At 34.1% G+C, this 23610-nt stretch overlaps 1 protein-coding gene across 2 annotated transcripts in view; it reads left to right on the forward strand.

Moving 5' to 3' along the window:
- The window catches only part of LOC135834409 (uncharacterized), a 532193-nt gene that overhangs the window by 455686 nt on the left and 52897 nt on the right, over positions 1-23610 (forward strand). For both annotated transcript variants that reach the window (XM_065348275.1, XM_065348274.1), the window contains one exon: positions 15550-15801. In XM_065348275.1, coding sequence (XP_065204347.1) covers positions 15550-15801 — 252 coding nt within the window. The remainder of the gene's footprint in view (positions 1-15549; positions 15802-23610) is intronic.

Raw genomic sequence — 23610 nt, forward strand, 5'->3', positions numbered from 1 at the left:
TCGGCAGAGTGGAGCGTCTTTTGGGCAGAATGTGCTGTTGAAATTTTCTTTTATATCATTTTAATAGGGTGCCGGGGGCAAGGGATGAGCCTCCACGAATGCTTTTTTTTAAGAACTGTGAATAAATTTTCTCGATAAGCTGGCGCCCCCTGGAAACAGTAGTTCAACTACTGGCCAATCATCCCATCACTGGTTCCAAAAACTGAAGGAATGAAACTTATTATTGATAGACCTCATGAAAAATATGGAAGTGCCATACTAGTTAAGTTAAACATGGAGGTAATAAGTACTTCACTGTCTGATGAAAATAATGTTGAGATTCTAACAATCAACATAGGAGACTGCTCAATCTCATCAGTTTATAAACCACCGAATGTAGAATTTACTCAGACAGAAAACAGCAATGTCCCACCCACAAAAATGAGAATAATAGTTGGAGACTTCAACAGCCATAGTGTAAGCTAGGGATATGCTGAAAATGATACAGATGGTGACCTAGTGGAGAAATGGGCTGAAGAGCAGCAGCTGAGCTTGGTCTTTGATGCAAAACTGCCGGCATCCTTCAATAGTGGAAGATGGAAACGTGGATATAACCCAGATAACATTTTAGTTTCGGAGCAAATCTGAAGTCTATTTCACAAACAAGTAGCAGATCCAATTCCCCAAATCCAACACAGGCCAATTATATGCGAAATTAAGGCAGTCATCAGCCCAATTAAATGTGAAAACCCACCTCCTAGATCCAATTTCAAAAAGGCCAATTGGGAATCTTTTAAACAGGCAATTGAAGAAAAGATAGACAACCTACCGCCAATACCAGAAAATTATGAACTCTTCAATTCGGACCTCCACGTTCCCCAGAGCGCACTAGCTGTTGCGGTACGTGATTGGCTAGTGAGATTGCTCTTAGGTGTTTACTTTCAAAACGGGACTTTTCTCATCACAAACTTCGGTGATTCGATGCGATTTCATATCTTCAATGATATTTCGATAATTTTGTAACTTTCACGGTGTTTTTTAGTATTTTTGATTAATTTATGACTTCTAATATCGTGATACGTTGTGAATAATTAATATTACAGTGGAATCTCGATAACTCGAAGCTGAAGGGAAAGGAGTTGACTTCGAGTTATCGGAGTTTTCGAGATAACGAGGTGAATTTTGCATTGAGTCTTATGGGGAGTTGAAGAAACAGACCTTCGAGTTACAGAGGTTTTCAAGTTAATGGAGTTCGAGTTATCGCGATTCCACTGTACCTCGAGTTACAGTGTTTTAGTGAGCTTAGAAGGATGAAACAAAGTGGCATGATTAAATGAATTTAAAGTTGTTCGCAAGTGTTATTTTAATTCACCACAACATTTACTCGATAGCACGATGACAAAACAATTCACTTCACGTAAATTTAGTTTCATTTAATGTGAATTAATGGAAATATGACATCAAATTTGAAAACGCCAATTTCGTGATAAGAAAAGTCCCGTTTTGATAAGCACCTAAGAGCACAGAATATCACTGACCAATCACGTACCACTAATGCTAGCGCACTCTGGGGAACGTGGAGGTCCGAATGAAATTGTTAAGAATGCCTCAAAAGATCATATTCCAAGGGGAGCAAGAAAGGAGTACATCTCTGGAATGGAGGTGCACCTCATGACACAATATAAGGAGTATGTTAAAAAATTCAATGAAAATCCCTTCAGTGAGGAAACCATTGAACTAGGAAATCAATTAGCAAGTGATATAGCAGAATCCAGACAGAAAAAAATGGCAGGAATTAGTAGAAAATCGGGATTTCTGCAAAGATAGCCGAAGAGCCTGGCAGCTGCTGAAGAGACTTGATGGAGGCAAAACTCAACAGAGTAATTCCACTCATGTTACAGCTAACCAAGTAGCCCATCAACTACTCCTGAATGGCAAGACTGACAGCAAAAGCATCCGAACAAAAGTGGTAAGATGCATGGATGGGGAAGTGAATAACTTTGCCACACCAATTACTAACAAAGAAGTGAAGTCCGCAATCAAATTGTCCAAAAATAGGAAGGCTGCTGGTGTAGATAACATGTAGGTACACTGAACAGATCAAAAACTTTGGACCAAAGGCAATAAATTGGATCCAAAAAATGTTTAATGCCTGTATAAAAACTTCAAAAATGCCAAGATTATGGCGATAGGCACATGTTATTTCATTACAGAAACCAGGCAAAGATGCTAATGACCCAAAGAGTTACAGGCCTATCTCCCTGTTGTGTCATCTATACAAGATTTTTGAAAGAGTCATTTTAAATCACATGGCTGACTGCATATAGATGAGGGGCTAATCAGACAGCAGGCTGGATTTAGACCAGGAAAATCATGCACTGGCCAGATATTACACCTAACACAGCACATTGAGGATGGCTTTGAAAAGAAGAAAGTCACTGGAGTAGTGTTTGTCGACCTCACTGCAGCTTTTGACACAGTATGCCACCGACTACTCCAGTATAAGGTGTACCAACGTACAAAGGATTTTAAATTTACACAGATATTCACTATGATGATGAAAGACAGAAGATTCTATGTGACACCCAATGGTAAAAACAGCACCTGGAGGTGGCAAAAGAATGGATTGCCTCAGGGCAGTGTATTGTCACCAATTCTCTTCAACATTTACACCAATGACCAACCAATTGGACCAGATACTAACCACTTTCTGTATGCAGATGAACTTGCACTAACTGCCCAACATAATACGTTTGTGGAGGTGGAGGACACACTAAACCAGGCTATAGAAGAACTGGGCACATACTAAGTATAAAGATAACCACCTCAAACCAAATCCAACAAAGACAGAGACATGCTCTTTCCATCTCAGAAATCGTGAAGCAAAGCGACAATTGAATATTCAATGGGGTGGAATAGATCTGAAGCATGCAGATAACCCCAAATACCTGGGTGTAATCCTAGATAGGTCATTGACCTACAAAAGGCACTATGAGGCAACTAAGATGAAAGTTGCAGCCAGAACAAATATAATTCGCAAACTAGCAGGCAGCAGTTGGGGAGCTAAGCCCCAAGTTATGAGAACATCTGCACTGGCACTGTGCTATTCAGTGGGAGAGTATGCCTGCCCTGTTTGGAGTTGTTCAGCACATACAAGCAAAGTTAATATACCCTTAAATGAAGCATGTAGATTGGTGACAGGGTGCTTACGCCCAACCCCATTGAATAACCTATATGAGTTGAGTGGAATTGCCCCACCAGCAGTCAGATGTGAAGTTGCATCCAGGGTAAAGAAGACAAAGATGCTAAAAAATCCGCTGCATCCTATGTATGGATATGAAGAACTGATAGAAACCCGCCTCAGATCTAGACACAGTTTCATGAAAACAGTTGAAGAACTAATAGATACTCCTAGCACAGATAGATGTCGCATATGGAATACAGGTGGACAGGGAAGAACCAGGCAGGAAGGCCTACCAAGCGGAGAATACTTGAAACATGTACTGTGGAAAACACTTAACAGATTGAGGAGCGGAGTCACAAGGTCAAAGTATAACCTTCATAGATGGCAGTTAGCTGATGATGATCTGTGTGAATGCGGCGATGTTCAGACTGGCAGACACTTATTTGAGTGTGAATTATCAGGAAAAATCGATCCTGGAAAATTAAATGCGACACTTGATGATGAAGCAGTTAGATTCCTAGTACTGGCAGGAGAAGGGTATTTAGATTTAGATGTAGATTAAGATTTAGATTGCGTTTTTCATGTTAATTTAGGCATGCCGACCGGATACGAGAGAAAAAAAAATAGGGTGCCACTACTCGAAAGGTGAAATTGTCATTGAAGATATTTACCAAAAAACCATAGACGCATAACTGGAAGCATGGTGGTGATTTTTCAAAATTCAACATTAATTTCGACGGTGAAAAAAGCTGTATCTAATGCCAACTTTTGTATAATTTGACCAAAAGAAAGCTATAACGAAGGAGCCTTTTTAAAATCAAAATAGATTGAAATAGCAAGTCATAAAATCTCCGTAACCAAAATTTTATGTATTAAGATTCATTTTTGGATTTTTGAAATTTTTTTTTGTATGTATCTATTTTTAATCTAAAAAAAGCTATTTTGAAGGCGGTTTTTTAATATGTGACCCGCTCTGACAATACCGAACGTTTCAACGAAAAAAAGTTTCTAGAATAATGTAGTTTAAAATGAATTTTAAGGGTTCAAGCAGTACGTTGATGGGCTCGATAAAATTCTCTTTCTGATCAAATTCTGATTTTTTTTTATAGAAAATGGTTTTTATAAACATCTACGATTTCAACTGAAAAAAAATTGCCTGAAAATTCTCATCCATTTTTTCTACCAAAAATTCGAATTTTACTCCACACACATTCGATTCTCTCCTACGTTTCATTCCACGTCGCGTTTTTCAATAACCCGCGACGAAATCGAAGTCGAAAATCCGACACGAAAATTATCGGCGATAATTTGTCAAAGCTACGTTGTACGAGACGATAACTCGTGTATCATTTTTCCAAGCGACTAAGCCGAACTATACGCTTTGGCAAGAAAGGGTAACACTTGTACAGCGAGGGCGAGCGAGTCGACGCTACATTTCGTATCCGATATCAATATTTTGTAAAATTCATCGACGAAAAGGAAATGTATTTTCGAAACGGTTACTTTTTAATCCGATAAAACGGAGATTCGTGAAATTATTTCAGGCAACACGGTCGCTTTAATTTTCGATCAAATGAAAGGGTTCGCAGTTCGCTGTTCGTCGTCGCGTCGGTGCGGTTCATGATGAAGGGTACGTTCAACGCTGGAAATATCATACAACGTATTATTTTAGTACGTTTTGTAGTACGTACGTTTTGTAGTACGTTGTATGTAGTTGGAGAATACAAACGCTATTTCGAATTGTGAAATGTAAATTTCAAAAATATTCGACCCAAACGTTTGGCTTTCGATTGTTGGCCAACGAGTTTATAAAACTGATAACGATATAATAATTGCTCGTGAAAAAGATACCGACAACGTTGATGTGATTTTTGCCCATCGTCGTCGGGACGATGAAAATTTCAACCAAAATACTCCTCCTCGATTCGTAGGTATACTTTTCTCATCCGCAAAGCTCACAGAGTGCAAATCAACGTCAAAATTGTACCAGGAGGGAGCCGAGTATCCATGTTGTGTAAATAAACAGGGTCATTAGGCAAACTTTCGGCTAAACTTTCGTACGTCTGTTTACATAATGCGGTAAAAAGAGCCATCCGAGCGTTTTCGTTCGGCTCACCATTGCATTGGCTGCGCACAAACCCACCGTTAAATTGTTTCAACCGAACTCATCCGAAACCTAAATTTGCTCGCGAGTTAGCTAAATTTTTAAACATTCGACTAGCAACTTAGCAACTCGCCCCCTGCCCCCTGTTTCTTATCCCATTCACCAACTGATCTTGGTCTTCTCTTTCTGAATGAGTTGGTATCGGTTCCTATACTCTCTGGTGGTAATTTGTATTAATTTTTGAACTGTTGGGGTTTGCAACCATTTCACATCAGGTAGTTCGAAGATATACCCAGGGGTTCACTTAGCATCGACTTAGAGACTGCGACATCTCAGCTAGCACGTCTCTTCCGACCCCTTCAACGCGTTATTCGCTACGCAGAGGAAAAAAAACACTACCTGGGTCGTTTGTGAGTTTTGTAAAAACTTTAAACTTCGTTTCTGTATAAAAGTAAAGTTTATTTTTGAAATATAATTTCTCTCGGTATACGAGCGAAAAGAGCAAAAGATACCGAGCCGGGCTGGGCTTCGTACTATAATAAAACTTTCGTAAATAATTAGATTAACAGAGCAAGAGTGAAAAGACTAGCTGGCAAAAAAAATGAGAAAAATGACGTCGAAATAAGTTTAAAAAGGCGTATATTTTAAAACAATGTTGTTCGTTTGCTGTGTTTGGTAAGATAGGTAGGTAGGTAGGTAGGTAGGTACGTCTAGTATACTCTGCTACACCGGTACAATAGAGTGCTAAATTCGCCCGAGTCTTGTTAAAATTCTTCTTCTCATTAAAAGCTATGCGAACATTCTGTCTCACTTCTCATAGGTATTTGCAAAAGCTTTATACACCGAAGCAACCTTCTTGAATAATATTTTACTTCCGTTTTTTTTTCTTCTCAACGTCTTTCGCGTCTTGTGTTTTTCTTTCTTTTTTTTTTTTGCATCGTTGATGTGCGCACGTAGTTGTAGATTTCTTTCCTCGTCTCCTTTGTATGCGAGTATATACGAGAGTTTTGGCGGGCTGAACTCTACGATACTCTTTTTGTGACTCTGAGAGACTCCCACGTTCACGTTATTCCTGCCCTGCCCTTTTCTGTATGGTTTGCTACTTTGTCATATTTTATGGTACGCGAATTTGCCAAGAATAAAGCTCGTTTTAATTTTTTCTCGACTTGATTTTTTCGGTAGTTGGAGAAGTTTTAACTGGAATACGGTGTTGTTCTTGAGGCAATTTTCCCCCTCGATTACTTTGAATTTTGATGGTGATTTGGTCGAGTTGAATGACCTGATTAATGGATACGATTTTTAGTAAGGGTGGAAATGAGTAAATAAGTAAAAAAAAATTAAAAAGTGGGATTTTTGGCTATTTAGAATTTTTTAATCTAGGCAATTTTGGAATAAATCAAGGAGCATTTTAGAAAACAGGTAGGATTTTAGTAGGTTTTTGACAACAAAGTACGTAACAATTTTTGTTTCTGCAAAAGAGTGGGACTTTTGAGAAATTTTTGGTAAAAAAGAAGCATATTCAACAACTTTGGCAAAAAGTGAAATCTTATGAGAAATTTTAACAAAAAATCAGGAACATTTATTAATTTTTGAAAAAAAGTAAAATTTTTTAGAAATTGGAATAAAGTGAGATGTTTGACAATTTCTGCAATCAGGTAGGATTTTTGAAAATTTTTGACCAAAAAAAGTTACATTTTTTGACACTTTCGACGAAGAATAAAATGATATTTTTTGATTATTTTGAGAAAAAGTTGACTTCCTGGGAAATTTTGGCAAAACGTGAAATTCTTGAGAACTTTGGCCAAAAATTGGATTTTTTTGAAAATTTTTACAAAAAATCATGCCTGTTTAATTTTATTTATTTATTTATTTAATGAGCCATATACAGCAACTTATTGGCTAGAGGCTCGTATTTACGAGTGAAAAGCTTAAAATTAGGTTATACAGGAAATAAAGTTAAGTATGTACATACAAATTCAAATTTTTCTATCTAATTTTGTTGAGATTAGAAATTTAATAACTTCGTCTGCGTGTGAAGGGTTGTCAGAAAGGAGGACCTGGAGTTGGTTAGAACTGAGGTGTCTGGAGCGTTCATTCTGGTAGGAAGGGCAGTCTATTAGTAAATGAGCAATGTTTAGGGGGATGTTGTTGCATTCTGGGCATAATGGTGGAGGCTGTTTAAGGAATATGAATTGGTGAGTGAGAAGGGAGTGGGCAGTCCTGAGTCTGGTGAGAAGAACCTCAGATTTACGTTGAAGTTGCTCAGAAGTTTTCCATAAAGATTTGGTGTTTTTAATGCTTTTGAGTTTATTAGAACTTGGGACCTGAGACCATGAAGATTGAAATACTTCATGCATTAGTGTTTTGGAATGGAGTTTCAAATCAGATAGAGGGATTGGTATGTTGTCAAGGGGGAGGTGGAGGTGTGCCTGTTTAGCTATTTTATCTGCTAGCTCATTTCCTTGAATCTGGGAGTGTGAAGGTATCCAACATAATATGGGTGTGCTATTTTGGAAGAGTTGAAGGAGTTCAATGATCTCAAGTGATATACTTAGGATGTGAATACTTTGACCTATAGTTTTTTATTGATGAAAGCGCAGATAAAGAGTCAGTAAAAATTATGACATTATTTAAAGAAAAAATCTTTAGTTAAAAATAAGGTTTTTTGCAAATGAGGAAAATTTTGAGATTAAAAAAAAGAGCGTCAATTAACTCAAACAAGGCTTTTGAAAATTTTGACCAAAAAGTAAGTACCTGGATACATTTTTTTGAAGAATTTCGGCAAGGAAATGAGATTTTTGACCATTTTGAAAAAAAGTGAAATTTTATGAGAATATGGATTGAAAATAAGGCCTAAATTTGATAATTTTTAAATAAATCGGATTTTTAACGATTGTAAAAAAAGTTGGGTCATTTGGAAATTTTGGCAAAAAAGTTGGATTTTTGAAAAATGTTTACTCTCTAAATTTAAAGCAGTCAATTTCACTGCTTAGCAGTCACGACATTTTGCCTTTTTAAAGCAGTAGTTTTTTTTTACTGCAAAACAGTGAAAAATTACTGAATTGGTCAGTCAAAATGATTTTTTACTGACCAATTCAGTAATTTTTCACTGTTTTGCAGTAAAAAAAACTACTGCTTTAAAAATTCAAAATGTCGTGACTGCTAAGCAGTGAAATTGACTGTTTCAAATTTAGAGAGTACAGATAAGTAGCATAAATGAGATTTTTGAGAATTCTGACAAAAAATCAAGTTTTTTGAAATTTTAAAAACAGCAAGGATTTCTGACAATTTTGGGCAAAAAAATTTGAACTTGATAATTTTGGAGATAGGTGAAGATTCTTTGGACATTTTGAGAACCAAATAGGGTTTTTGGCTGCATTTGCCAAAAAAGGTACCTAAAATTTTTTGATATTTTTTCCAAAAAAAGTTGAGCCTGATTGTCAATCTTTGCAAGAAACTGACTTTTTGGTCATTTTGGTTCGGAAATCTTAGCTAATCGAGTGAAATTTATCGAAAATTTCAAAGAAACGCCTTAAGATTTCTTTTAACTTTTAACAAATAAAAAAACTGGATCTTTTTAAAAATTTTGGCAAAAAATTAAAATTTTTCAGTCAACAGTGGCTATGAGCAAGACTTTCAAAAAATTTTTTCAAAAATTATGACCTTTTAAAGTTTTTGTAAAAAAGTCAGGCTTTTTTGTCAATTTTGGCAAAAAAGTGAGCATGAGCCATTTCGAAAAAAGTGGAGCTTTTGTGGAAATTTTCACAGAAAAGTAGATTTTTGGGAATTTTAAACATTTTTGACACCAGAAAAACATGTCAATTTTCTCAAATAGTAAGATTTTTTGGTAATTATTTTAGCTTAAAGTTGGATTTTTTGAGAATTTTTACAAAAAAAATCAGAGTAAGGTATTTCCGTTTGAAAATTTTGTAAAAAAAAAACTGGACTTTTTGAAAATTTAAAAAAAGAAGTCTGCCATTTCTCTAAATTTTAGCAAAAATGAAATAAAGGACAATTTTTTGGTAATTGTGACGAAAAAATGAAATTTTTGGCGATTTTATTAGGTGATAAAGAGTGAGACTTTTCTCACAATATTATAGAAAAAACTAGAATTTTCAACAATTCTAACAAACAGAAAAATTTCTTGAAAACTTTCGGGAAAAACAGGAATTTTTCATAAAATTGGCATAAAAAAGGATTTTTAACAATTTTGGCAAAAGCAAAACCTATTTTGAGGAAATTTTTTAAAAAAACTGGTCCTTTTGAAAATTTTGTCAAAAAAGAACAATTTTTTGAAAATTTTGCTGACGGAAAATAAGCAATGCTTTTAAGAACCCTGTAAAAAAAGTCTGAAAAAATCTTTACTGTAATTTTTTTCAATTTTTAAGTGATCGATTCGAATTTTGAATCTACCACAATAAGTTGAGATTTCGCAATAACAGTTCAGTTCTGAACTTTTCAAATTTTAGTTATCGGCTCTGAATCAATCATTCATTTTCTTCAAACAAGATATGAGACATCAAAACTTGACGTGGCAGTTTTACGAAAAATCAAAAATGCATGAATATTTCAAGGCTCCCTCTTTAGAATGGTGAAAATAGGAATGATTGCATCAATGAACCATCGAAGATGAATAAAATTAAATTTTTGTAATTTTGATTTTCAAAAATTTGTTATTTAAACAAAGAAATCGCCAAACCTAAGTACGAGTAAGAAATAATCGTATCTTTGTATCTTTTAAATTTTCAACATTGTAAAAATCTTGCTTTCCATTAAATCAGTTCTAACCAAAATTTCATCAAGTACCACTCAAATATATGGTAAACCACCCATCAGAAAAAAATTACACGTTATACATATTTTCAATTTCCACCACTTTCTCCAATAACATGCGATAGCAGTCGCAGTCGATAGTTAAAAACGTCGCTCGTCGTATTACCAAAAGTACTCTACAAAAGTATACATCATGTACTACTATACAATAATCAACTCGAAAATGGAAAACTGCTCGCAGATTTTATTAATTTCCGTTCTAACCTTTTCATATCGCGCGCAAATATACGAACAAAATAATGAATATAAAAAAAGGAGCACAATAGAATGGGACGAGAAAGGAAGGGAATTGGGTTGGGTTGGCCTCGCTCAGTTCACGTACTAGAATTTTTGATGGAAGAATATTGATGGAGTATTGTGCGCAACTTAAGATAATTAAATTCGATAAGAAATTCGTGATGGAAAAAGTTACATTTTTTATTCATCGTCGATTAAATATTACGATGACGACGAGTACGATGACACGACGACAGAAGCTTAACAGGCATTCATAAGCGATGTCAAAATCAGAGTACACCTTCTAATCGTATCTTATGTAAATATTTGCTCGCTCAGGAGCCATATTATTAATTGCAAAATTTTTCTTTTTGTACGAAAAGCAGGAAAAATTAATGCATTGGAGTGAAAATGGTTGCATAAAGAGACCTTCCAAGTGTCATGGAGACTCCTACAAATTTCGAAGACCGAGTATAATGCACAAATACAATCACAAAGATGCTCGTAAAGTTGCATTATTATGCATTAGTGGACTTTAAACCCCCTAAATATGATATTATGCAATATTATGAGCTTTAATGTACGAAAAGTTGCATTAAAGTGGTATCGATTGCCCAAATGTATCTTTTCAGGTAGCAATCAAGCCCCTGCAAAAGTTCAAATATGCTATCTTTCATGCTCCAGTGTTGAAAGGGCAGTATAACTTTATTAAGTCGGACCCTGTTTTCAAATTGTTTTATATTCGTTTTGGGTATAATTTGACCAGCTGCAAAATGATCCGAGATTTAAAAGGAAATGAACCACGTGGGCGAGTGTAATATTCGAAAGATATTCTCCCCATAATATCGAGCACTACCCTCGGACTCTCTCAGCATGGTCATCATGTAGAGATTACATTTTATATAGAGTCCGAAATACCTGGTGTGGTTTTGCAAAGGGGTAGAAGGTGCGATCCACGTGTGCTTTTGGTGAAAACCGTAGCCAGAAAAAGCGTGTGTGTGAGAGAGAGAGGAGATACAAAAGCGTAATTAAAAATACCATATCGAGTGTTAAACGATGAGAAATCGTAAAGAAAGGAAAAAATTCGTAAACGTGATCAAAACGAGTTTACGATCAATTTCGAAAAAGAAATCTAGCGAGGGATAGAAAATCATGGTTTATTTTCACCTACCCTACATCTACGTGAAACTAGGACAGGGGAGATACACGACTGATGAAAATGTCAATTTACTCGAACAGTGATAATAAATGTACCGTAAATGAAATTTAATAACTTTTATACACCATTCAAAAGTATTCCAACTGCATGAAAAATAAAAAGAAGCCGATGTTGCCGAGCGTGTTGAATTTTTATGAGAAATTTCAACACCGGTGTTCGCCTCGAGGCGGTTGAGAAAATTTTCCCACCGAGAGAAGTCGACTCGACGACTCGACTCGACGATGAAGGGAAAAAATAACGAAGAAAAGAAGCACAGGTCGAAAAGTAAATTTATTCGTTACCGTTGCTCTCCACGTTGTGAATCCAATCTAAATGTAATTTTGTCAGCAAAAAGCTTATTCTTGTAAGTCGGGCGCTTGCATTATGCAAAGAGTACCACACCACACCATACCACACACACAGACAGTGAGCGAAGAAACCGGGCACGTAGCGAATTGAACACGATCGGCTAACCCAAATTTCAACGTGGAAAGTTTTTGATGACCAGTAAACTGTTTCCATATTCCCATGTGACCTATTCGAAGCACTTTCCCGCCATTCTCCTTCCCTCTCCCCCTCCAAACCCGCTACCCTGCAGCTAGAAACCGTGTGTACTTTTTGCTTAAAACACATGACGCTCTGTGTATACACGAATGCTTTAGCTTCTCGTACGTACGAGTACTTCTATTTTCTTTTCTGACTTATTTTTTTTTCTTTTAGTACTTTTTTTTTGGTTCTTTTATTCTTTATAAGTGTGTTCGACGAGTAGGTGAGTGAGTACGTGAGTCGAAACCCTGTTCCGGATCTCTTAATGGGAAGTATATATCTTCCTCGCATGTTCATAAATTGGATTGGTAAAAATATTACCTGGAAACAGCTGGAAAAAAATGAATGGAATAATTGTTAAAATATTTCAGTACAATGCATTGTAATTCAATAGAATATTGAAAAAAATGATCGAAGAATAAAACATTTCGTGAAAATTTTAAAAAAATGTTTTAGAATACCTTAGCTATCTGAACATAACTGAAAAATTGGTGGATTTTCAAAACGCTTTTTCAAAAAGTGATTGACAAAAAGAATTAAATACAATCTATTTTTTGAAAATTTTTGGAACCAATTTTTCATTTCATAGAGCAGAAAAATGAAAGGAGGACATTATTAAGGTGACTCTCATCTAAATTCGTGAATTTTTTTGTGACCGCACCACATATTCTTTTAAAATTGCGTGTTTTTATGAAAGAAAAAAAAATTAAAACTGTAAACTTCAACTCTCAACTTGAAATTAAATCATAATTGTGGATCGAAATCTTACTTCGCCTTAAAATCTCAATATCACAAGGATGTTAATAGAATTGCATAACCAGTTTGCCGTAAAAAGACGTTCTTTTTTCTCCGACTTACTACTTACTTGCTTGGCTTCTTATTTCTTATCAACTAACAACTTGTACCAAAAGTTGAGTTGAGTCTGGTATTCTGATTCCATTGAATTTTTTTATTTTTATTACTATTTTTTTTTGTTCATATTTGATGGTTTAGTTATTGATAAAATCATTCCTATTTCCATCATTCTAAAGAGGCGAAAGAGCCTTGGAATTTTCATGCATTTTTGATTTTTCGCAATAAAGCTGCCATGTCAAGTTTTGATGTCTCATATCTTGAGCCAGGTGAACTTTGGAGCAAAATCTTCAGAATTGAAATCAATCATTTAAAAATTGAAAAAAAATTACAGTGAAGATTTTTTCATTTCTTTTTTTACAAGGTTCTTAAAAGCACTACTTATTTTCCCTTTTTAACAAAATTTTCAAGAAATTGTTCGTTTTTAACAAAATTTTCAAAAGGACCAGTTTTTTTTGAAAAATTCTCTCAAAATAGGTTTTGCTTTTGCAAAAATTGTTAAAAAACCTTTTTTATGCCAATTTTTGAAAAATTCCTGTTTTTCCCGAAAGTTTTAAATAGAATTGTTGAAAATTCTAGTTTTTTCTGTAATAATGTGAGAAAAATCTCACTCTTTATCACCTAAAATAGCCAAAAATTTAATATTTTCGTCACAAATTACAAAAAAATGTCCTTTCTTTCAAAATAACCATTAATCTCTTTCTTTTTTTCTTTTTTTTCTTGTTTTATGCTAAAATTTAGAGAAAAGGCTGACTTTTTTTTTTTAATTTTCAAAAAAACTTGTTTTTTTCACAAAATTTTCAGACGATGCAATTTTTGCAGAAATTGTTAAAAGGTCCTGTTTTCCTCAAATTTTTGTCAAAAGTTAAACAGTCTCACTTTTTTCAAAATTGTCAAAAGCTGCATCTACTTATTTCAAAATTATCAAGTACTTTGATTTTTTTGTCAAAATTCTCAAAAAGTCCAACTTTTAGTCAAAACTTTTAAAAAAGCTTGAATTTTTAGAAAATTGTTATGAATTTTTTCTAGTGTCAACTTTTAAAATTGCGTTTTTGTCAAAATTTTTGTAAAATTCAACTTTTTTCAAAATGACTCAAAGTCTCACTTTTATTTGCCAAAATTAACAGAAAGATACTGAAATTGTTTCTCATTTTTCCAAAATCATCAAGTTGGAAATTTTTTGCCCGAATCGTCAAAAAAATCGTTTTTTCTAAAACTGTAAAAAACGCCAATTTTTAGTCAGAATTTACAAAAAATCTCATTTATGCTACTTTTCTGCCCCAATTTTCAAAAACCCCACTTCTTTGCCAAAATTTTCAAATTACTCAGCTTTTTCTCCAATCACTGAAAATCTCTTTTAATAAAAAAATTATTAAATAGGCCATATTATTGGTCTAAAATCTCAAAAAAAATCATATTTTTTCTAAATAGTCAAAAATTTGACTTCTTTGGTCAAAAATGTCAAAAAAAAGTTCGTACCTAATTTTTGAAAAACGTTTTCAAAAGCCCTACTTGATTGACACAAGTTTTTAAAAATCATCGTTTTTTCCCAGTGTTGCGAAAAAACCTAAATTCATCTCAAAAGATCAGCAAACACTCAAACAGGCTTGATTTTTTGTCAAAATTCTCAAAAAATAACACTGTTTTCCAAAATTGCCCAAAATCTCATAATTCTTGTTAAAATTGACATACCTAAATATTACTTTTCTTGTTGTTTGCCAAAAAATCTCATTTTCCCCCAATTCCCAGAAAATTTTACCTCAGCATAAATATAAGCCTATTTTTGAGAAAATTTGCTCAAAAAATTTCACTTTTAAACAAAGCTGTCAAAAATTCCACTTTTTGCCAAAAATTTACAAAAAATCTCCTGTTTTGCGAAACAAAAAATGTTACTTTGTTGCCAAAGATTTTCTAAAATCCTTCTGTTTTCTGAAATGCGCCTTACTTTGTTCTAAAATTTATCAGGATTAAAAAATTTTAAACAGCAATAAAACCCCTCTTTTTTTCAAAAATTTCCAGAAAGTTTTTCTTTTTTCAATTTGTATGTTAAAATTTTCAAAAAATCTCACTTTTCTCCCTCAAGTTGTCAAAACCTATACTTTTTAGCTAAATTGAGCCTAAAATATTCAAAAGCCCAGCTTTTTGTCAAAACCTTCAAAAGTTCTTACTTTTTTCAAAATTTTTCATGATTTTACTTTTTGCATAAATTTAAAAAAGTCTCGCTGTTCTCATTTTTCAAAACAAATTTCAAAACTTTAAATTTATTTTTGAATAAATTCGACCTCCTGGCCTCCTCTCACTTGAACTAAATGGAAAATATTCCCTGTTAAAAATCTGCATTTGACCTGCTTTTTGCATGTTTGTCCTCCTCGTTTGACGTCTTGCCTCAACAATGCTCTTTTAAAAGTGATATTTCACTACTTTGGGAAGAAAAGGTCACGGAGGACCCAATTTATATCAAAAAAAAAAAAAACACACAGCGATAATTCTTCATATTTGGACTCTGGGCTTGATTTCTTTTTGAACGAATATCAACTCAGATTATAGAGTATTATCGATTAAGATTCTGTATTTTGCATACTTACCTGAAATCTATTTTTCAAACTCATACTATAATTGTAATTATCTTCTTTACAGCTTTTTGCGACACGCACGAAACACTGAATAAAATCTGCGCCTTGATTACCGGTGAAGCTCTACTGTACTCAATGTTCCGTGAAAATGCCACACCAATTTCGTGCCCGTTCAAGCCACCGTATACGTTTACTTATAACCGAGGACATGGCGAATGTCGGTATCCTGTGTCCACCATCGACTCGTGCACCCAAGACTCGAAAATTGTCATCCAATATCAAGCCTGCCCGGATGTTTACGGTTCAGAAAGCGCTCGTAAGTATCCAGTAATTAAAAATTGGCTTCGGCCAGGCTGTGCCGGGTTCCCATATATAGTACATGTATATTCTATGTACTGCACTATCCACCCCATAGACTCGTATATATATGTAATAATACCGCAGATGCAAGATGACTCGAGGGGTTGCCTACTTCAAAACCAAAGTATGGGTACACATAGTAAACATAACGTTGTATTATTCCGCGATATTAAACAACGTTAAAATTAAGGGGGATAATGTAGTGAAACCTTTTAAGCGGTTTGTTTGGTCGTATAGCTTTTTTCATTTTTTTTTTCATCAATCTCCTCCTTCTTTCAACTCCGTGTGTATAAAAAGAGAACCACCAAACAGCGAAGAGAGGAAAAAAACCTGCAGAATAGTCACTCAAAGCGTGCCCATTAAAGTCCATAAAGTTTTTAAACTGCGTTTTCTTTTCTTTTATAACATATCATTAACTTGCCAAAAGCTTCTAGGTTAAGTTTTAATGGTGTTGTTGTGTAAAAGTTTAAAAACTAAAGTAAAAACTCCTAAACAATGGTAATTTTTAAGAAGAAACCCGCAAATAAATAAATAAAAGTCAACTCGTGCAGTTTGCCAGTATCCCAGCCTCGTTAAATTTAATAAGACCGAACAAAAAATAAGATGAAAAATTCCATTCGATAAAAACCGGATTTATTTGTTCGATTATGCGGCCACAAATTAAACTCGCAGAGTTTTTTTCATAGTCTGAAAAGATGCGACATTTGCGGGTCTTTTTTTCTTTAATCCGAGGGATTATTTCGATCCTAATTGACAGATTTATTTATAGCTAGCCCAGCATACTTTCTTTTTCTGTTAAACTTCCCTATACATGTAGGCGAGCGACTCAGATGCAACCTTTTTCCAAGTTATTTTGTTCAACGTGTATGGCTATTTTCTGGCCGATAGAAAATAGCTCTCTTTTTTTGTGTTTATTGAATTATAGTATATACTTCGAGTCCTCAATGGCTAAGTGGTTTTCGACGAATTCCTAGATGATTGTTATTTCAACGTGTGTTCGCCTTTTAAATGTAGCTTGCTCGGGTAGTTTGGCCATTTTTCCAACGTGGAAATAAATTGCCAATTTCGTGATAGGTACACTTAATGGTAATTTTTTTTGCAAGTGTAATTGCTGGATATTGTTTTAAGAGGTTGTTGGCCTTATTGATGTGTACTCCTCCTTGCTGTTGCTGTTGTTCGAAGAGCTGAAGGGTGAAAATAAGAGGATTAGGTTTTCTGACCAGAAATCAACTTCCTTTAAAAAGTGCGCCATACTTACTTGAATATATTTTTGAGAATTGGTCTCACATAACTTCTGGTATGGTACCAAAACCTACCTGCCAATTGTGCAGCTATGAAAATATTATTTCCACTCAACATCTTCTCTTCTACAGCCCTTCCCTAAAAAAGAAACTTCAATAATCCTCAAACATTTTAGACAATGACCCTACAATTCCTGACAACATTGAACCAATGGAAAATATTCTAAGGTTCATAAAGAAAATCCCCTCGAAACTAGGCACAAAAGTCTAGGTAATTACACGTTTAGTATAATAACCCCCCTCCCCCTCTAATGTAAATTTCCAGTTCAAAGTTTTTTAGAACATGTTTACTTACAATAATTTTAGGTCTGAAATTAAAAATTCAGTTTCTGATAACTCACTGACAAAAAAATGACAACAAATTTGTTCAATACTAATCAATTTTAATTTTAAAATCGAAAAACACAATGATGAAAAAAAAAACAAATAATAAATCTAAATTATAAGCATAAGTTTTTTATAACAATTGGGGTGGATTACTGTGCTGATTTCTTTTTGAATGCTTTCAGTTGAAATATTTTTATCATATGCATTTTCCTTCTTGTGGTTCTTCAATGTGTTTGTATATTCATTTTTCCTTCTAGAAGTCTATTTGGTAGGTACTTCATCCCGAGTTTCTTTCTATATGGCGAGATGGTTCTTAGTTCCTGTGCAATCCTAAAAAAAAAAAACGTAATAAATTAAAATTAATTCATCCAAATGGATTATTTACCATTATTTTATTCTATACTCACTGGCAGAAATGTTGTGTTGGTGCAGGCTTTTCTCCATCAAAAACTTCTTCAGCAGCAGCAGCGCTATAATAAAATTAAAAAAAACAAGTTGAATTTATTCATCATAAAATTAATTTTGAGACCCTTAGGGGCTTATTTTTATGCTTACTATTCAAGCCAATTGTCCAAGCTGCTATACCCAACTAGTGGAGGTACGTTTTCTTTGTCACAATCATCTCCTCTGACTACATTAGAAGGATGCTGCATATTTTGGATTTCATCAATACTCCAGCTGTTCAAAAAAATGAAAATAAAAATAGGACCATCTAAATGTACATTTTATCATTTATTTTGATTAATACTCACCCAAATTTCTCAGCATTGTCTACAAGTTTACAAGTTGAAAAATTGATCTTTTCATGAAAAAAATTGAGAAAAGAAAAACAAAGAGAAAAATGTACATTTTTGCAAAAAGCTGGATTTTGATGAAAAAACAATTACTATGTGGAGGTAGCAAAAAAATTTCAAATTCTAAAATAGATGGTAATATTGAAATTTTTCAAAGAAATAAGTATATAAATTTTAATTTGTTTTTTTTTTAAATGAAAAAATATGACTTTTTTCCAAAACTATCCACATTTCTTAATTTTAGTTTTCACTTTTACACAGAATGGTACTCGAAACATTGTTATCACATTAAGCATAATTTTTAAAAAAATTGTAAAAAAAGATAAAAAAACTTACCAGCTGATTGTAGGGGGGCTTGAGATGGGCTAGGTAAGGGCTGAGGTATGGTGTCAGATGGCCCTGGTGATGGTTGAGGAAATATCTGATCAATTTCAGATGTTGGAATAACTAGTGGTGTATTCAGTATTGCGTCAAGTTGCATATTAAACATCTCCTCTTCATCTACTGGTTGTTCCAACCCTCTCACATTTTCTGAATTTGCGGTGACCATCATGGTCATTGCATACCTCTCGCGTCATCGTCATTGTTCCTTCTTGCATCCTCGCGCTGTTGCCACGATCCTGCATTCCTTCTGTCTTCTCCAATGATCGTCACATGCTCACGTTGCCGCCTATGCTGCTGCTTGCTCTCTCTTCGAACCAGTTCCGTTATCCTGCCTTTCACACACTCTCGACTCGCCCCGCTTCATACCGTCACTGTCCTCACACTCATTTCCTTTGTTGCTCGTTCTCCTGGCTCATATACATCAACGACGCATTGATAGTTTAGTTATCTAGTATTCGGCTACGTGTACACATGCCAATATAAACGTTTAGCTCCACGCTTCGCCTCGACCTTTATTTCTCACCCTCGACGAACATTACGAATGCCCATAACGCGTTTGGGCCTATCCTCGACTGCGGACATGTACAACCCCGCAAATTTTCCATTATTTATTATTTTTAAATTTAAAAAAAAACTCCAAAAATAGCCAAGTAGTTTCCAATTTAAAAATTAATTCACAACTTTGTTTTTGAAAAAAAAATTTGTAATAAAAAATTGGATCCATTTTTTAAAAAAATCCAAAACATTTCAATAAAGTTATTCAATTTTAATGGAAAAAATCGTCACCGCACATATAATCATTAAAACCACACACATTTAAGAGAATTCAGAAAAAAAAACTAGAAAAAATCACAGTATCTACTATTAAGGTTCTGATTTAAGAAAAAAAAAACACAAGCACTGTTTTTGTATGTGACACTTTGTCGCAAAATAGCCACTTGAAAAATCAACAGACAACTGATCTCTTCACCAACCATCTACTTTCTTATATATCCATAATTTCTTTTTTTCCTACCCTTAATTTTGGTATCTTCTACCCCCTACACCTACACATGGAGTCTGGAAAGCTGTTACACATCTTTTTCCACGATTTCTAACATTTTCTAGAATTTTCTATATTTGATTTCTGCAAAGTGGCCTACCTACCACACATTTATATCTATATTAGCAATTGTAATTAATGTCTTTTTCTTTTGAATGATTTTTTGCAGACTTCTTTAATCCTTATTGAAGGATAAATGTGTGGTCTTCAGACATGTGTAATTTGTATTGTTAAGTATACTTATTTTCATTCTTGTTCTCATGTTTCTTTTCTTTCCCATTTAGCCACTTAATTTTGTCAATGATTTTCAATAAGCCATACTTTTTTTTCAAACCTTATTAGAAAACACTTAAGATATGTAGAAAGATAAAAATGGTACTTGGTATCTCATTGTATGTGTGATCCTGTGAAGTCTTTTTTAAAAAATGCTAAAGATTTGTGGGGGAAAATTATACTTTGCATTTTGACATTTACAAGTATATGTGTGTGACAGAGTCGAGCCTTTTTAGGAAAAAAAAGCATTAGACTCATTGAAAACAATAATACTCCACAATTTTCGCAAATACTCCTATGTCTATGTCTATGTGTGTGGCAGAGTCAAATCTCCCCCCCCCCCCAAAAAAAAAAAATGTTAAAAGACTTTGTGAAAATAAAATAATAACTACATTGCATTTCACGACACGAGTGCTTGAGAATGAAGGGGGGCAGAACCATATATACTTTGCAATAACTAAAAAAAAAATAGAACTCATACTTACAGTGATTTTTTGGAATCCATTTTGAAAACAAACACAAACAAAATGAGAAAAAAATCAAAAAAACAACAACACAAATTTAAAATAAAACACAAAAACATTACTAAACAAACTCTCAACAAAAATGAATCCACAAAATTGCATTGCGGTGTTTCCAGGACAAGTGGTAGTAGAATAGTGAACACAACACACTCATCTGATCCCTTAAACAGGTGGTGTAAGGAGTGAAAACAAAACCTAGATGGTGGAACAAGGTGGAAAAAAGTGAAGCAAGGTGGGTGAAGGGGTGGTACGCATGCTTCTGCTCTTCAGTTAGACCATGACAGTATAAATACAGCTGCTGGAACAAACCACAGTCAGTGTTGAGTGTTGCCTACTGCTTTGTTGTGTTAATATGCCCCTTATGCTTACTCTTGATTACTGTGATTTTTTTATCAGTGATTTTTGAATACAAATTGATATTGTGATTTTTACCATGGTGAATAATAAATTGAAATTGAATGAGCTTTGTGAGATTGCTCAGGAATGTAAAATAGATGAATATTATAAATTGAGTAAAAATCAGTTATTAGGTATTTTATATCCTTATCATAAGACTGGTGTTGGTGTGGGTAGCCCAACTGTGGCAAACACCCAGGTTAGTAAATTAAAATCAAGTGAGCTCCTTGAGATAGCTTAGGAATGTAAAATACATAAATATCATAAATTTAACAAAAATGAATCACTTATTGAATATTTTATATCCTAATCATAATACTGGAGTTGGTGTATCTGTACAGCAGGGTGAGCCTGATGATTCAACTGTTGGTTCTCTAAAACAGTTGAAAGAGTTGGCAAAAACGAATAAGATAGAATATTATTATAAGTTGAAGAACAAATTCATTTCTGCTTTACGAGAATGCATGACTTCTGCAGTTATGGTTGATGATGAAAAATTAAAAGTTGATGAAATTTCGGAAGAAATGGTCAGCATTAGACTTCCTTTAGAAAAAATTCCTGACCCTTTGAGTAAAGTTGATAGAATTTTGGAAGAAATGATCAGCATTAGACCTCCTTTGGAAAAAATTCCTGACCCTTTGAGCATTAATGAAATGTTGAATGAAATGAAAATGGAGAAAACTCGAGTGGATCTAGTAATCACAGGTACCTACCTATGTTTGATAAGATCTGATCAACAATAAGACAAAAAGAGGAAGAGAAGAAACGATGAAAAGACAAATAGACAAAAATATGTAAAGACCCAAAGATGGGAAGACAGAAAGATGCCCATGTCATTGTCAAAAAATAACTGTTGGTTAATCATTGATAACCTATGGTATTTTAAAAACCATTGGTATTTTTTCACTAGGGTGGAAAGATGGAAAGACAAAACGACTGGATGAAAGAATGAATTAATAAAAACATAAAACAAAATTAAATTTCAGTAATTCATGTTAGTTCATACAATATTTTATGCTTGGATGAATGGTTGAATGGATGAACGGATGAGATCTAATCTGATCAGTGCCAATCAAATCACCCTTACTGGATTTGATCATATTTAAACAGACCTTAATCCTATAACAACCATTGATCTCTGATCAGATTGATGAAACAATTCTGATCACTTGATCAGTTCTGAATGGATCTAATATATGACCAAAACATTGGTCTGATCATCTTCCACTCTGGAACCTATTCGATCTAACCAACTTCAATATGATCGAAATTATGGTTTGATAAAACATTTTTCATCCGATCAAGTTCTGATTAAATAAAATCAGGTCTTCTCTATTGGATCTGATCAGATTTGAACTAATCGAATTCGACCAAATTTTGTTCCCTAGAACAAATTTGATCTGATCTGATGATCTGATCTGATAATCTGATCTGATTCGATCTCATCAAACTGGTCTAATACATTTGAATAGACTTGGCTACTTCAAGTTATACAATAGAGATACTTGCATATCAACCAACAGAATGATATTTTTCAAAATTTTGCTATAATTCTTAAACACTGTATATTTCCCTGCACCATCTTCCTCCCATTAACATCCACCCTTTTTACAACACAGCCATGTAACTATTATAACGTTTAATTTATAATCAGCTATTACGCCAATGTATCACTCGTGTTTCAAAGTTTTATATCGAGCTGGATGAAGGGTACAGAAGGGGGGGCGCCAGAGAGCACCTTAGTTTCGGCAAACTTTCGACGCGCCGCTAAATTATTACATAAATTTTCTTTTAAAGCACTTAATTAAAATTCACGTTTATGGCTTCAAAGAGAAGAAGAAATTTTGTATTTCTCTTCTCGTGTATACTACGCGAAGAAGAATTTTAATTATTTAAACGAGCCGCCGCCACGCCATTGCATTCGGTTAGGTTACGTGCGAAACGTAAGTGCTGAGCGGCTTCAAGTCTGCGGTAGGGGATTATTTTTTCCTCTGTTTTTTCGCTCTTTTTCTCTTTCCTATAGGCTTTAATTGTATATCTTTCTCGCTCTTTCTACTTCTCTTCATTCATCGTTGTCGTCGGCGTGTTCTTGAAGTATGTACGCTTTTTACACGCGACTAATGTAAAGGTTGAATTAATGTGGAAGTTGAACTCTAGGGGGTATGATTTTTGAATTTTTTTAGTGTTTCGAGGGTGGTCGAATCGAGTGTTTGGTAAAATTCTCGTTGATAGAGAAAGATCTGAAAGTTATGCCTGAATTTCTGAAAAATATCCTATCCAAATTTATTTTTTCCATCGTTAATTATCGTTGGTATATTTTTAAAAATAAAAAAGGTATTTTTTTCTCTTACATTCGGTCTGATTAGATTTAAAACTCGGTCCTTTTCTGAAAATTCCATTCTTTCGGTATAAACTCGAGTTCGACTACGTATTCAAGAGCTACGAGCATACCTACCTACTATAAATAAGTGTTAATAAAATCGAACGTATATCGAACACCTGTACCAAATAAATTTTATCATTTTGTAATTAGCATGGTAATGAAGCAACGTATAGCCGAGTTTTCTCACATTAATACATTCTTACACGTATTCCAAGTGTCAGGGGCTCGATACCAAAGTCGATAAAAATATGTATAGAGGTATTATATCCTCGGAGATACCTAGCTTTAGGTGAGAAAATTAAGCTTTTTACCCATCCTGATGGGTACAAAATAGAGCAAAA

This window comes from Planococcus citri, chromosome 2, assembly GCF_950023065.1.
Source record: "Planococcus citri chromosome 2, ihPlaCitr1.1, whole genome shotgun sequence".
Taxonomy (NCBI): domain Eukaryota; kingdom Metazoa; phylum Arthropoda; class Insecta; order Hemiptera; family Pseudococcidae; genus Planococcus; species Planococcus citri.